The sequence below is a fragment of the Lathamus discolor genome, chromosome 3 (genome assembly GCF_037157495.1).
Source record: "Lathamus discolor isolate bLatDis1 chromosome 3, bLatDis1.hap1, whole genome shotgun sequence".
Taxonomy (NCBI): domain Eukaryota; kingdom Metazoa; phylum Chordata; class Aves; order Psittaciformes; family Psittacidae; genus Lathamus; species Lathamus discolor.
The window spans coordinates 141,272,570-141,286,119 of NC_088886.1; the positions used below are offsets into that span (position 1 = coordinate 141,272,570).

A 13,550-nucleotide genomic window follows, 5' to 3' on the forward strand; every position below is an offset into this window, starting at 1 on the left:
ATTGCTGACTGTGCAATCAAGGTAGTTTGGACTCATCTATTTCTTCAGAAAGTTATTGTAAGCTTAGGTGGTTTCTATTGAGTCAGGTTCATACCTGGTTAGACTGGATTTCTGCCATTTTCTTTGTTTTGTTTTTCCATTGCATTGTCTTTATAGTGTTTTGAAGTTACTTATTTTCAAATGCACATAGCTGTCTTTTCACATGGTTATCTGAGCTGAATATCAATGCTGTATAGCACACCAAACCACCAAAGGCAGATGAATAATGGTAAGAGACAGTGGTGTGCCTTTGTGTCTTAACCTTACACTAGTTCAGTTTTTGCTCCAGTGGAAAATACCCGTGGTTTGTATCGACCAGGGTGTAGTGGCTGAGCATGTCTGCTTAGAGGAGAACTTAAAATCAGAAACTGGTATTTGTGCTACATGTACTTCACAAAGAGCAAGCATTGAATACTGAAGGGAAAAGTTTTAAACTCCAGCTTAAATGATAATGATCAACCTACATTTATGCATGTTACAGAAAAGGCAGCTGTAGCCAGTTCAGCAACATTGGCTTTATTTCTTAGTCATCGCAGTTTTGGTTCAACATGAAAGCAAGTTGTGGCTTGATTTTTAGATTACAGCTTGCTTTGTGGTTAGGGTTGTTCAACAAGAGATGTTGAGTACTGAGAAGAGCCCAGCGAGTAAATGGCACGTGGCCGCCTGGTGTGTGTCACTTGGTGGCTGCAGGATGGCGTCTCCAGCCTCTCCATCTCTCCTTCCGGTTTCTGTCTCTTCCCTACTCATGGTTGCCTACCTGGTGTTTGGCACAACTGGCTTTTCTTTCAACATGTGCATGCTGCCAGGTTTCAGTACGCTAATATAAAAGTGCTGTTAATGTTTCCCTGGTTCAGTCAAACTGGGGCAGGGGTTGCAGGCTGGGTACAAAAAAGACCAAGTGCATTTGCTCATTATAAATATTTAATGTACTGTGAGCCTCTTGTTATGGAGCAGACTTTCCATTACTGCCAGGTCTGTCCCCTCCTCCCCATGGACACTCTTCTGATGGAGGCCTCTTTTTTTCTTGAAGGATGTTTTTGTCAAGCTGCTTTGAAAACCAAACAGCCCCCTTCATTTCCTATTTCCCCCTTCCCTCAAAAACCACTCCCATTCTCCCCAGAAAACCCAAAGACAAAAGAAACCCCACACCCAAAAAACCCAACTTGAAAACTGCATCTTAAATTCACTGCTGGACTGTCTAACCAAGCTTTGGGTTTACCACAGGAAGATTTCTGAATCTACCAATTAAAAATAAGGAAAAAGTCACGTTTTTTAACTTAACAGTACTGTACTGAAATGTGCTGCAGCTATGAGGAAGGGATGTTGGAGGGTGACATGCAGGGGAGTGGCAGGGAAGGGATTATGCATCAGCAGTGATTACAGAGAGGTAGCAGAGCCAATATAGCCACTCTGTAAAAATACAAACTTCTTGTTTCATCTAACACTGTAGAAGCATGCTTTCATACAGTAACAAATGTCGATTTTAGATATTAGTTGTCAGGAAGTGACCTAATGTCTTGCTTTATAGATATTGGCTTAATACATTCATATCTGTATTTCTGTTGATTGAAAACTGTAAAGTACTTTGTATATTAGATCACTTCCCGTAAGAAAAATGAGCTTTGTGGAACAACTTAGCACATTCCAAGAGTCTTAAGTCTAGAATCAAAATCATAGTGGGATCTTAGCTACTTGGAGTTTTAATTGCAGATTCCCCCATGCATACATGGGGGGATTTTTTTTTTGGGGGGGGGGGGCATTATGATCTACTTTTATATACACAATGCCTTATCTCTGTATACTTAGTTGGCACACTAATATTTCTAAAAGGATATCTATCAAAATCAATAATTAGACTTTTGAGACAGAGAGAAAGCAAATTTTGGGTGGAGTAAAGTGTTTCTTTGGATTACAAGCTAGTTTAGACATTTTCATGCTGCAGATACCACACTGTGAATGTTCCCTCTTTGAACTTTTAATTTTAGAATTCTGTACAAATGTGTTCGCAATTTCTTGTTTGAAAGCACAGAAACACTTACTTGAGGAAGTAATTCAACAGGAGCAGAATAACAGCTTTAAAAAAACCCAGATTCTTCATCTGGTTTGTAGTTTTCTACTTTTGTGTGTGTACGTGTGCAGTTTGCTTATAGTCAAATGTGCCATATTCATGGACATTTAAGGCAGCAGACATTTTAATAAGAAAAAGAATAGTCAGTTGTAAATGTTCCAAAATGATGCTTTAAAAGCACAAAAAATCCCGTCACTGGACACACTTTCCAGTGTCTGACATGGCAGTGTTCCCAAGAGATGGTTAGGAAAATGAGAGGCATATTGAAAGCCCTGCTCTCTCCTCCTGCCCTTTGCTGTAGCACACTAGCTCAGAAGCTGAAATCACCACTCTCAAGAAAGCAAATATTATCTGGAATAGCTTTGCAATTTTTGCTAGTTAAAATTGTGCTACGGACTGGGCTTCTAACCCGTTTAGCCCCAGTGTACCTCTGAGAGCACTGCTGTGCTTTTAAAGCATTTAATTGATATCAAACCCATGAAAGCATAGTGACCAGAACTGGCCATGCATAATTGGTTCAGCTCAGGTTGTGGTTGAGAGCTTTAAGTCCCTGGAAGTCCTAGGAAAGATGTTTCTGTAGAAAAGTAGAACTACTTTTAAATGATGTTGGAAGTTTAGCAGGCTTAGCAAAAACTGGAGAAGTATTAACTCTGAGATGTTTGACAAATAGTCCTGATGAGACCCAGCAGAGCACCTGCAGCTCCCTCTGTGCTCAGGGGTGATGTTCATATGTGACTGATAGGTTTGATGTTGGTAATTAATCATCATTCTGATGAGACAAAGTGCATAGACTCCTGCTCCAGCTTTGATAGCTGTATTCATATTCTTAACAGTTAAGCACATGACCCAGTGCTTTGGTCTGTAAGCATTCAGTGCTTTGCAGGATCAAACTCATTTCGTAGGCTCACATTGGGAGATCTGGCCAGTATTCAGTGCTTTGTCTGAAGCTTTGTTCTTGGGCTATGCTGTTAATGAAACATTTTTTATTAGATTCTGCTAGTATTGGGCAATTGCAATAGGCTCAGCATTTATCTGGTGGAAAGCAGTTGCTCCCACTTTCATTCTTATGTCTGGGTTATTATAAGCCTTTGCTGGCTCTCATGGTGGTCTCATAAAGGGAGTGAAGCTTCTGGTTCTTGTTGGTTTAAGTTCTAGACTTAATAAATGTACAGCAGTGAAACTGGCTAGAAAATAGTGAGTGGCCAGAGATGGTAAATGGGAAGTGACTGCGCACTGCCTCCTCCACCGGCAGAAAGGGCGGGATGAAGCAAAGCTGTGATGGCTTGACCTCAAAGCAGTGAAAAGCAGACTGTACTGTGTGTGATGTGTAGGGAACACTTGGGGCTTGATGTTTGCACAGGTTGCTGTAGATACTAAAAGCTCACAGGGCAATGTGACAGTTATGCATAAGAAAAATCTATTGGTTGCTTCTAAATTAAGGAATTCACTGAGACACGCACAGTTGAATCTTCCTCTGGCTTTTGGGGAAGTTTCAGGCTGTGCTTTACCCTTTTCTTAGGTTCTACTTGTGGTATCTGCTGTTGGGCGTTATTTTCCAGGGAGGAGATAAATAGGTGGATCTCTGCTCTGCACAAAGTGATTGTCCCATTCCTTAATTAGCTAAAATTATAAATGTATATTCGTATGTTTTATATTATTATATAGTAGGGTAGACTTAGAAAAAAAATGAAACACATCTATTAGGAAAGGATAATGTTTTTTCTGCATTACCAGTTTGGTATAAACTGTTCTTACAATGTGATTTACATTTGCATGAATCTTTAATTTCAGAGAACGGTTTTAAAGAGGCAATTGAAAAGGCAAATAAGACAACCAGTGAAAAATTAAATGAAATAAATTGTCTTTGCTTTGTGTTATTGTATGAAGTATGAATTGAGTAAAATGCAACACTTTAATTGATAGCCCCAAATACATCCCAGCTGTTGCTTTTGACTCTGTTGCAATGTGAAGTGTTTTTGTATTTTTGTATTATTTTCAGCTAATTAGAACTTCCCTTTTTGTTTTACCAAATCTTCATTGCAAGCCCAATATTATTAAATACATATGTACTGTGTTTCTTTACAAGATAGGCTTCTATTGACTCATTCAGTCAGAGTTTATGGAATTGATGTGTATTATGAAAATATAGTTCATTTTGGTTGGAATTCTGGCAAGTCGAGGGTGGGCACAATTTATTTTAGTAAATGTGCATACACAGTAATTAGATGTGGAGGCCAATATGTACAGATATATTATAACTGCAGCTCAGCCTTTTCAGAATTCGTGCTATACTGCAGAAAGAAAAAGCCCATAATCTTACTTTCTTTATATAAGAAGCAGGCACGAGGGAAGAATGATTCAAAGGAACACATCAGAATCAAGACAAGCAGGTCTATTAGGTACATGCATTTTGATGAACGCATATTAAATGAAGCTGAATTTTCATAGCTTAGTTTCAGAAACATGTCAGTAAGAGGTTTTGTGTTCTCTAGCCTTATGCAGGTGTTGTGTGTGGTGCGTGTCAGATACTTGAGCCTCTGTCACTCAAGTTTTGCCAGTATCTTGCATGTATCTTTCCCACGTAGGCAGTCAGCAGTGATTATGGTCTTGAATCAGAGTTGAAAAATAAATAACTGCTAACATGAATATGCTTTAGCCTTAATCTTGAAATGATGATGGAAAGCCTACCTTTCGTTGGTACTGTTAGACTGAAAATAGAGAGGAATCACAGTTATCTTTAAATGGCATTTAAACCAGTAAGGGTGATAGAGTTTAAATTAATGTTAAATACCTTTCTAATAGATCAGGTCTTTATGAGAGGTCCTAGACTTTGTGTAAGGAGGATAATGTGACAAAAAATTACAGGCTCTGCTGACCCTTGTGAGTCTGAGTCTGCCTCCTATGCTGGCCTGGTATATCAGGAGGCACTGGTGGCTGAAAGAAAATATAAAATACACTAAAAATCACTTCATTCTTAAACCAATAAAATCCAGAGTTTGGAAGTGAATCTTTGTGCTGTGTTCAGTTATACCTTTGGAAATATAATTATTTCGTGCTTTGGCCTTGGTAGTTGGTAGCAAAGATCAGGAGGGATTCATTTATCTTCTGCAGTTTTCCTGAGTGATTCCCTTCCCACACCCATCATCTTTCTGTCCCCATTCCCAGTTTTCCTAAAACATCTGCTTTTAGCCAGAGTGTATTAAACATTAGGGATGTTTCAGCTTTGCAGGCTGAATAAAGGATTTGACCTCTCAGGTGATTGGTGATGTGCGTTTACATTCATACGAATGTATAGACTTCGGTTTAGGAAAGAGTTGCCCCCAGATCAGATGAATAATGACTGTGGGATTTTGTTCTGCTTCCTCTGCAACATGCTCACTGAGATCACCTTCAGGATGAAGTGGACCAGTCACTTTGTGCTATCACAGTGTTGGCCATTAGCAGACATCATGTTAGCTTGTGGAATGTAGCTGAAGGTTAAATGGGTTTATCTGAAACCTGTTGTGTTACTGTATGACTATCAGGGGGAATGGTTTGCGTTCTGACAAGAAGTTAAACAGGTCAACAGCTCTTTTCACCTAAAAATCTGTGAAACTGTTCAACAGTTGTCATGGAGTATGGCCAACATCTGGAAAAGCTAGTATATAGTAAGTACAAAGTGTGGTACAGGCATCTTCTGACTTACAGCTAGTTTAGGCTGCCAGCACTGTTGAAATATTTGAAGCAGTGTTTAATTCTATCCATAGCTGCCCATCTCTGGCTTGTCTAGTCTCTTCTATACAATTTTAAACTCTTTCAAGGCTGTTAGGTTCCACCTGCTTTGTAGTGTCCTCATTGAAGCTGTTTTGGCTTCTTCTTCCATATTGTCATCTGTGTTATTCTCACTATGAGATTAATGCAGTGTGGTATATTAAGCTTAATTCATGTGTGTTCTTTTAAAAGTCACATCAAGGTTTTGGGCTTTTTTCAATTTTTCAAAGAAATTTTGAATGTGCCTCTTGATTTCCATTTGTTAGAAATGTCACCTGGTACTTTTTGTATGCAAACCAGAATTTTGGCTGTCTTAGAAGATCCCTTTGTGAATTAAGTGCACTGTGCTCTATGAGGTAATGTATGGTCATGTAAAACATGTTCTTGAATAGGTGGTTACTCATTGTGCAAAGCTTAGTCAAATCAATAGCTAAGACTATTTATAGAAGTTAGATGATCAGAAATACTTAATAGTACCTTGTTGTTGTTGCAAGTTCTTGCAATTATCTGTTGCATGCTGAAGTTCATGTATACTTTTGATTACAATCTTATGAGGTTTTCCTGTGCACAGTTCATGTAAATCCACTTGTGTTTTTAACATTATATGCAGAAGAGTTTTCTCTGTTGAACAGATTTTAAATTGATCTGATGCTTCTGGCTTATTTAGGAGGAAGCAACTGCTCCTGGTAGCAAACTCGCTTGATGAACTAAGTGCTATAAAACAGGCTGATTATTCCATCTTTTAGTAGTGATGCAGTAACATTTCACACAAAGTAAATGACCCTTCGTCTGAGGATAGGGAGTTTGAAGGATTATTTTTTAACTGAGGGACGGAAAGGAAAAAGTGTGGTAGATCTAGGAAGAAAAGAGCATTTGTCACTCCCTTGAGAATGAGCTGGTAGGACTTTGAATTGGGAATTTAGATTTATATATATTATTCAACATTCCAGTTCCTTTTTCTCTTGATTTTGAAATACTCAAGTAAGAGAGGTATTTTGCTCCTACTTTGAGACCCACTTCAGGCGGGCTTTCTAAAATGTGTGTTTTTGTAGGCATGGTTTCCTGCTTTATTTCCAGTCTTCCCTTTGTTTGGGATTGGCAAACACCTCTTTTTTTCTTTGACTAATATTTTCGAGGTACCTTTAATAAAGAAGTTAGTTTAAACCATCTATTTAGAGTCCCTCTTACAGCAAGAGAGTTTAATTTAATGTTTCGGGATGTGCATGCTTCCAAGTATTTTTAATTCATGCAGTCACTCCAGTGAAGTGATTATGAATTCTGCACTTGTGTTGCTTCAGACCTGAGCGCTGGGCTAAGGGGAGCATTGGTACATTTACTGGTGAGAAAATGGACCTGAAACAAGGTGGCTCATCCCCAGGAGTGACCGCACGTGCCAAAAGTTGAACAAAAACAATTTTTCAGTAACTTTCTTAGGCCTGGCTTAAGTTTAGGGCTTACTCAGGCGTTAGCGTTTTTAGAAGTACCAGTGGATGGGGTAGTTGAGTTTACAAGGTTTTTTCCAGTGGACTCCCTAAGAAAACAAGTTGGAAGGGGTTGTGCTTGTTACTTTTCCTGCTAGTAGCTGCTTTTCAGTTGTGGTTATCAAACTGTCATGTTCATGAGCATTAACTGCTGCATTTTCTGAGTGACTCAGCCTGCAAGGGGCTGATTTTAGTACTGCTGAGGTACAGTTTCAGTGACAAAAGTACAAGCGCAGATGATCCTGATGACTTTGGTGATCAGTTGTTACCTTTCTCTCCTTATTTCTTAGACTTTAGGTACTTCACTGATGTGCTGTCAAGTTATGTGGTGCTACCTCAGAAGCCAGTAGCCGAACTGAAGAAGATGGAGATGAGTGCAGGCACTGTAAAGTGTGATTAGGAGTGATACTCCCAATATGAGTATCAGCTGGGGAGCTGTAGATGGGATCACTTTTGATTATGCAGTGTATCAGGTGTGCTATTTAGCAACTTGTAACAGTTCCCGTTACAAGCTGGAGTTTGTCACTCCCTAGTCAGAGAGCCAGTGAGGAGGCGGGAGCATGTTAGCCTCCTGCCCCATGGCTGGCCCATGGACCATGGGTCAAATGAAGCCTGGTGAGCCATGAGGGAGGTCTTAGAGCAGCCTTTTCACAAGGCCATGAAGGGATAGCACAAGGGGGAATGGCTTTAAACTGAAAGAGGGAAGATCCAGATTAGATATAAGGAAGAAGCTCTTCCCTGTGAGGGTGCTGAGGTGCTGGCACAGGGTGCCCAGAGAAGCTGTGGCTGCCCCATCCCTGGCAGTGTTCAAGGCCAGGCTGGACAGGGATTAGAGCAACCTGGTCTTGTGGAAGGTGTCCCTGCCTGTGGCTGGGGATTGGAACTGGATGAGCTTTAAGGTCCCCTCCAACCCAAACCATTCTGTGATTCTATGGAATATTAACATCATTGTGCTGAGCAGTCCTTTTCTTTTTTTTTTTTTTTTTTTTTTTTAAGAAAAAAAGAAAGGAGGTAAGTTTTAACATGCTGAGCAGAGGAAAGAGCTCTAAGGATCATCCTTAGATGATAATTTTGTGAGGAGGAGTCTCAAGATCTGTGTTTTCCAGCATGTGAAGATAAAAGCTGATAAGGGTTTCTCACCCTGATGTGTTCACAAGTTCACAGTGAGGTGTGAATATGAACTCTGATGAGGATGAAAAGGTGTCTGAGTCTTTCTGACAGAAGACTAAATGGCAATAAATTTGCTATAAATAAATTCTGGCTTGAAATGAGAAGGCAGCCCATACTGCCTGTATCAGCTGGGTGCAGGACAGCCCTTTCAGGAGCAGTGGCAGAAGTGCTACTGATGAAGCTCCAGCTGAAATCTTGCTGCTTTTGTTCTCAGGAATAACTGTATTTAGTGCTGTGGCGCGTAAAAGAGTCATAGAGAATGTGTGGTACACAGAGGATGTCTCTTCTGTTATGCTTTTGCATGCTTTTCCTATGGAGGAGAAAGATAACAAGGAAAGAAACTGTGATAAAGTTCTATTGAGAAATGCTATTTATGATAAAACAACATTACCGGGAGCTGCCTCCTTTCTGATAATGCCATGAGGATAGCCAGCATGTGTCATTCTCTCCTGGAAAATTATGGTACAGTTTGACTCTCTCTAATGGCTGCCTTGTTTCATTTCTCTGAAATGCCACATTGCTGGTAGGAAGAGAGCCATATACATACAACCTGTGCTCACAATCTGGGAACTGGCACAGCGACGTTGTATTGCTAAGCAACAGTTGGCATCATGCTGTCTGCTAGAGCCGTTCCCTGTTCGTCCTTTTTGCCTGAAAAATCCATGCTGGCATCTAGCTCAAGGTTTAAGTAGTGAAAAGAAGAGTAGACTGGTATTTTGTGTACAGTTTGTTTGTTAGTAAAGCACTAAATAACAGTTCAGAGAAACACAGTCAGGATGTACTCCGTTCATCCCTAGAATGGAGGTTCCCTATGGTCTTGGTGCCTTGCAATAGGATGTCTCTTATCCTGTGAAGTGAGGCCAGTTTCCCGTACAGCCAACAGTGCCAGATCTCACCAAACATGGCATGAAATAGCTGTCTTATGTACAAATGTGCATCTTTATATTAGTGGATTGTAGGATCAAAATAGGGCTTAATTAACTCTCCTTAGTGTAGCACTGTAGTGTAGCACTGTAGGGTTTAACCTCAAAAGATTAAGAGCAATATTGATAGCCCTGGCTTTTAAATGCCTTTTTGTTGTTAAGGGAAGACTTTCTTTGCTGTTTCTGCAACAGGTAATTGTATACTTGCTCAGAGGGAAAGCACTTGCAAATATAAATGAAAATCCCAGTGGGAGATACTGCTAGTTAAGCAACTTAGGGTGGCTACCTGCTGGTTTACCTTTTGTTTAGTTATTCATGGTACTAAGTGAAATATGTTCCTAAGCTTGTTAGCTAAGTATCAGGTATGAGCTGCAAAATCCATCTTTTATTTCTTGACTTGTAAGACTTGGATCATTTTTGTTCTGTGTAAGAGGTTTTTGTTTGTCTGTTTTGTGCAGCATTTTGTCTGTTTGTGGTTGGGGTTTTCTCTTTGGTTGATTTCTTACTTTCACTGCTCTTGTGAATCTCTTATTTTAGTAACTACAGAGAATCATACAGGAGTCCCAGTTAGCAGTTTTTCCTAGCTGCGTTCCCAGATACTCAGATATGTAGGGTAATTTTTACAATATATTTTGAAAAGCTCTTTCAGTATATTTTGACCAAGTTCAGATTTTGCCACGTCTCTTGTTGAGACATTTCCTCTGTCTGCCAGGTCTCGCTGTAGCATTTGTATTAATTTTCATTCTCCATTTCTTTTTATTTTGTTTCATCCTTGGCTTCCTAGCAAATACTTCATACACTGCATTTGCTTCTTCCTTTGCTGTGTTCCACTAACCTTTGTATAAGTGCCTCTGCACAGGCATTAATACAATCTTCATTTAATGAGTAGTTAGACTGTACCATATTAAACTCCTTTCATGTTTTTAAATTATTTCTGATTATTCTTGCTACCATTTGTTAAATCTTATGTTTCTTTTGCAGTGTGTCGTTCTGGTACTTCAGTTTGCAGAACAAATGTGTTGTGCCATGAGTGATTGTAAAAATCAGTGCGAAATAGCGAATGTTTTGCAAGGAACCGATTGTGTGAATCTGTTCGCAAGCTCCACTGGTGCAATGTACACACGTGCACAGACACATTTTCTTATCTTAGGGGTGAGCCAGAAGACAAAGCGCTGTTGCTATTTGCATCTATTTGCCAGTTAACTTTTCAGTGGAATTCAACATCCGATGGCCATCAGGAGGATCTAAATGCCCCAGCACTGTGTAGTTCAAAGACATCCTTAAGCAGTTGACTTTGGTCTCTAGTACTTGCTACATGGTAAAGGTTGGAGCTAAAGGCAGCTTCAGATGGGAAATTTCCAAGTTGCAAGTTTCCTCCTCCCTTCTCCCCACCCCCACAGCCCCCCATCACTTTTTAGAGACTTTGTTGCGTTTGGAGGATGGTAAAAGGTTGTTTTCCCCCCTGTAGAGGAAAGTGTTTTGCCATGACCAGAGCTGTGTGATATATGCCCAAGTTGTGGTAATATGAGTCATGGCATTGAATGATGCGATCTGTAATTTTAAAAAGTCACATTGGGGACATCTGGAAAATTAGAGAGTTTTTTTCTTGGTAGAAAGATCAGGACAGAAGGACTTCTGCAATAGGACATAAGTCTTGCTTTCTTACTATATTATGCATAACTTCTGAAGAATATTTAACGTGCACAATCTACCTTGCATGGCTGACTTGAGCATTGGAAAGCAGTGCAATATTACCTTCTGTTCTGGGATGATAGCTCCATTTCACCATGTGAAAAGTTTGAAGTGTAGTGTGTGAGACAACAGAAGATTCAGAAGTCAAACCTTGTTCTGTGCCTTTGTGTTAATCTAATGATATATTAATACCTGTTTCCTACCTATAGGAAATCTGTCCAGTCTAAGTCGTCTTGGCCTGAGGTACAATAGGCTGTCAGCAATTCCGAAGTCTTTAGCGAAGTGCAGTGAACTTGATGAACTGAACCTGGAGAATAACAACATCTCTACTTTACCAGAGGTGAGAATTAGAGGGAGTGGACTGGGGAGGGAAGGTTGTTGTGTTGGTGATTTGTTAGAGGGGTTAGAACATGTGAAATTATTTAGTTTTGTGGAGGTGGGGAAAAAGTAGAAAAACTAAAAATGGGTATGTTTTTCTCCATCTAATCAAGCCAGGAATGACCTTTAAGAGAGTGTCACAACTACCTGGCCTCAGCATTCTCATTTTAATGTGGAAAAGTGTGCTGTTGACAACCAAGGTGATATCATCTGGCAGCTCACTGACACACCTTCCATCAGTTACGAAAAATAAGAATTTGCATCGTTTTTCTATTTCCAGTGACTCTGTGAGGATCATGGGAGAAAGGGAAAGAGAAATGTGTTCTCTTGCTTTGCTTTTCATGGCTACTGCCCTTGACTGTCTTAGCTCAGTCTCTCTTGCTTCAGTCTGAGCGTGGGACCAGGGACAAATGTCCATAGTTAGAAGTTCTGGAGCCACCTTGTCAGTCTCTTCAATTAACACATTCCCTGAACAGAGTGCTTTGATGGCTCTAGGGTGAAGAGGCAGAAGGTCCTAGTCCCCAGTGCATCTGTACAGTTTTGTGTATTCCTTCTCTAGAGTTGTCTGAAACATGCCCCTGCAGACTCCAGCTTCACAGTCCTGGGTAGCTAGTTGGTGACAGGCCAGTTTTTAAATACAGCTTTGATGTCTGCACACTTGGAAACTATTTAAACTGCTGGGTCATACCTTTAAACCTTTTTGTTTTCTTAATTTCTTGAGACTATCAGGACAGCAGAGTGTGATATGCTCAGCTGCATACTGTATACTGCTGGTGCTAGTAAGCATTTAGAGAAAAATGTTTGACTTGAAGTGTTAGTGCCTGGGAAGAATTGCTCTGATGACAGGAAAAAAAAATCTGATGTGATTTATTACTATTATGCATATTTTTTCCATTGCTTTAGAGTCTTTTGAGATGAAGATTTCAGGCCACAACACAGAGTTTATATTCTGTTCTGTTTTAAAGATGGTCCAAACAACTTTTCTAAGGTGTCATCCCCACCTGCCCAAGTGGTATAAATAGTGTGAGTTAAAATGATATCTGAAGAGGTGTAGAAGAAACTACAGATAGAAGGAAAAAAATGTATTTGGAGTTAGGCAAAGTACTTGTAGTATTAAAATACAGTAAGTACTTCCTTTCAGATAAATTTCTGAACTCAGCAGTGATAGACTCAAAACAGAGAATTTAATAAACATTTAGGTAAAACTATCATTTAACAAAATGGTGCAGAGTGAAAGCCACCAGGCTGCTTTTAAGATGAGAGCTAAAGCTAGCCCACCCCACCTAGACATACTGTAAAAGCAACTATGGTATAATTACAGAAAACTAATGTGAGGGATGATTACTTGCTTTAGATGTGTTCAGTCATAATACAAAACTCTGTGACTGTGCTGCCTTCTTCACGTGTATTTGCCAACAGTATGTTAACACTTAAGCTGCTACCTTTCAGAAGTATATAGTTCATACTGTAATCTGTTTAAACATTCTGTGCTATAACACAAAGAACTATATTTGTAGAAGAAACTTCTGAATATCAAAACACAGCTGAAGCTGCTGACACAATGCCTAATAAATATTTTATCTTAAAAGGACGGGCTGGGAGAAAGCAGCACTGCCACAGCTCTCAGAGATAGAAGAGCATTGTTCTCTTTGTACTGCCAAAGCTCTCTTGCTTTCCTTCAAATGTGTTTAATTACTCTAGGCTATTAGAGTGTATTAGGTAACATATTTTTAATATTATTTGTATGGAAGCAGACTTCAAAAGTGGCTTTTTGAAATGCCAAGATCCATTTGAAGCAATAAAGTGTGTTTGTAATAGAGCTCAGGGACTGCCTAACCCTAGGACAAAGAGTATCTGTTAATTAAAGTATAGCTAGAAGCCGTATTTCCTAATCAAAGATTATACTAGTTAATGATTAGGTTAGATTAATGCTGATTTGAAGATCCATTATTTTATCTTCAGGGGGAAAAATTGCTTCACTGATACTTACTGAGATGCCCCCAGAATTGTATGTCAGTGCTTGAAGTTTTAGCCATGACATGTAGACAA

At 39.6% G+C, this 13,550-nt stretch overlaps 1 protein-coding gene across 2 annotated transcripts in view; it reads left to right on the forward strand.

Annotated features, from left to right (window-relative positions):
- SHOC2 (SHOC2 leucine rich repeat scaffold protein) overlaps window positions 1-13,550 on the forward strand; it is a 70,319-nt gene that overhangs the window by 44,968 nt on the left and 11,801 nt on the right. For both annotated transcript variants that reach the window (XM_065672243.1, XM_065672242.1), the window contains exon 4: window positions 11,333-11,463. In XM_065672243.1, coding sequence (XP_065528315.1) covers window positions 11,333-11,463 — 131 coding nt within the window. The remainder of the gene's footprint in view (window positions 1-11,332; window positions 11,464-13,550) is intronic.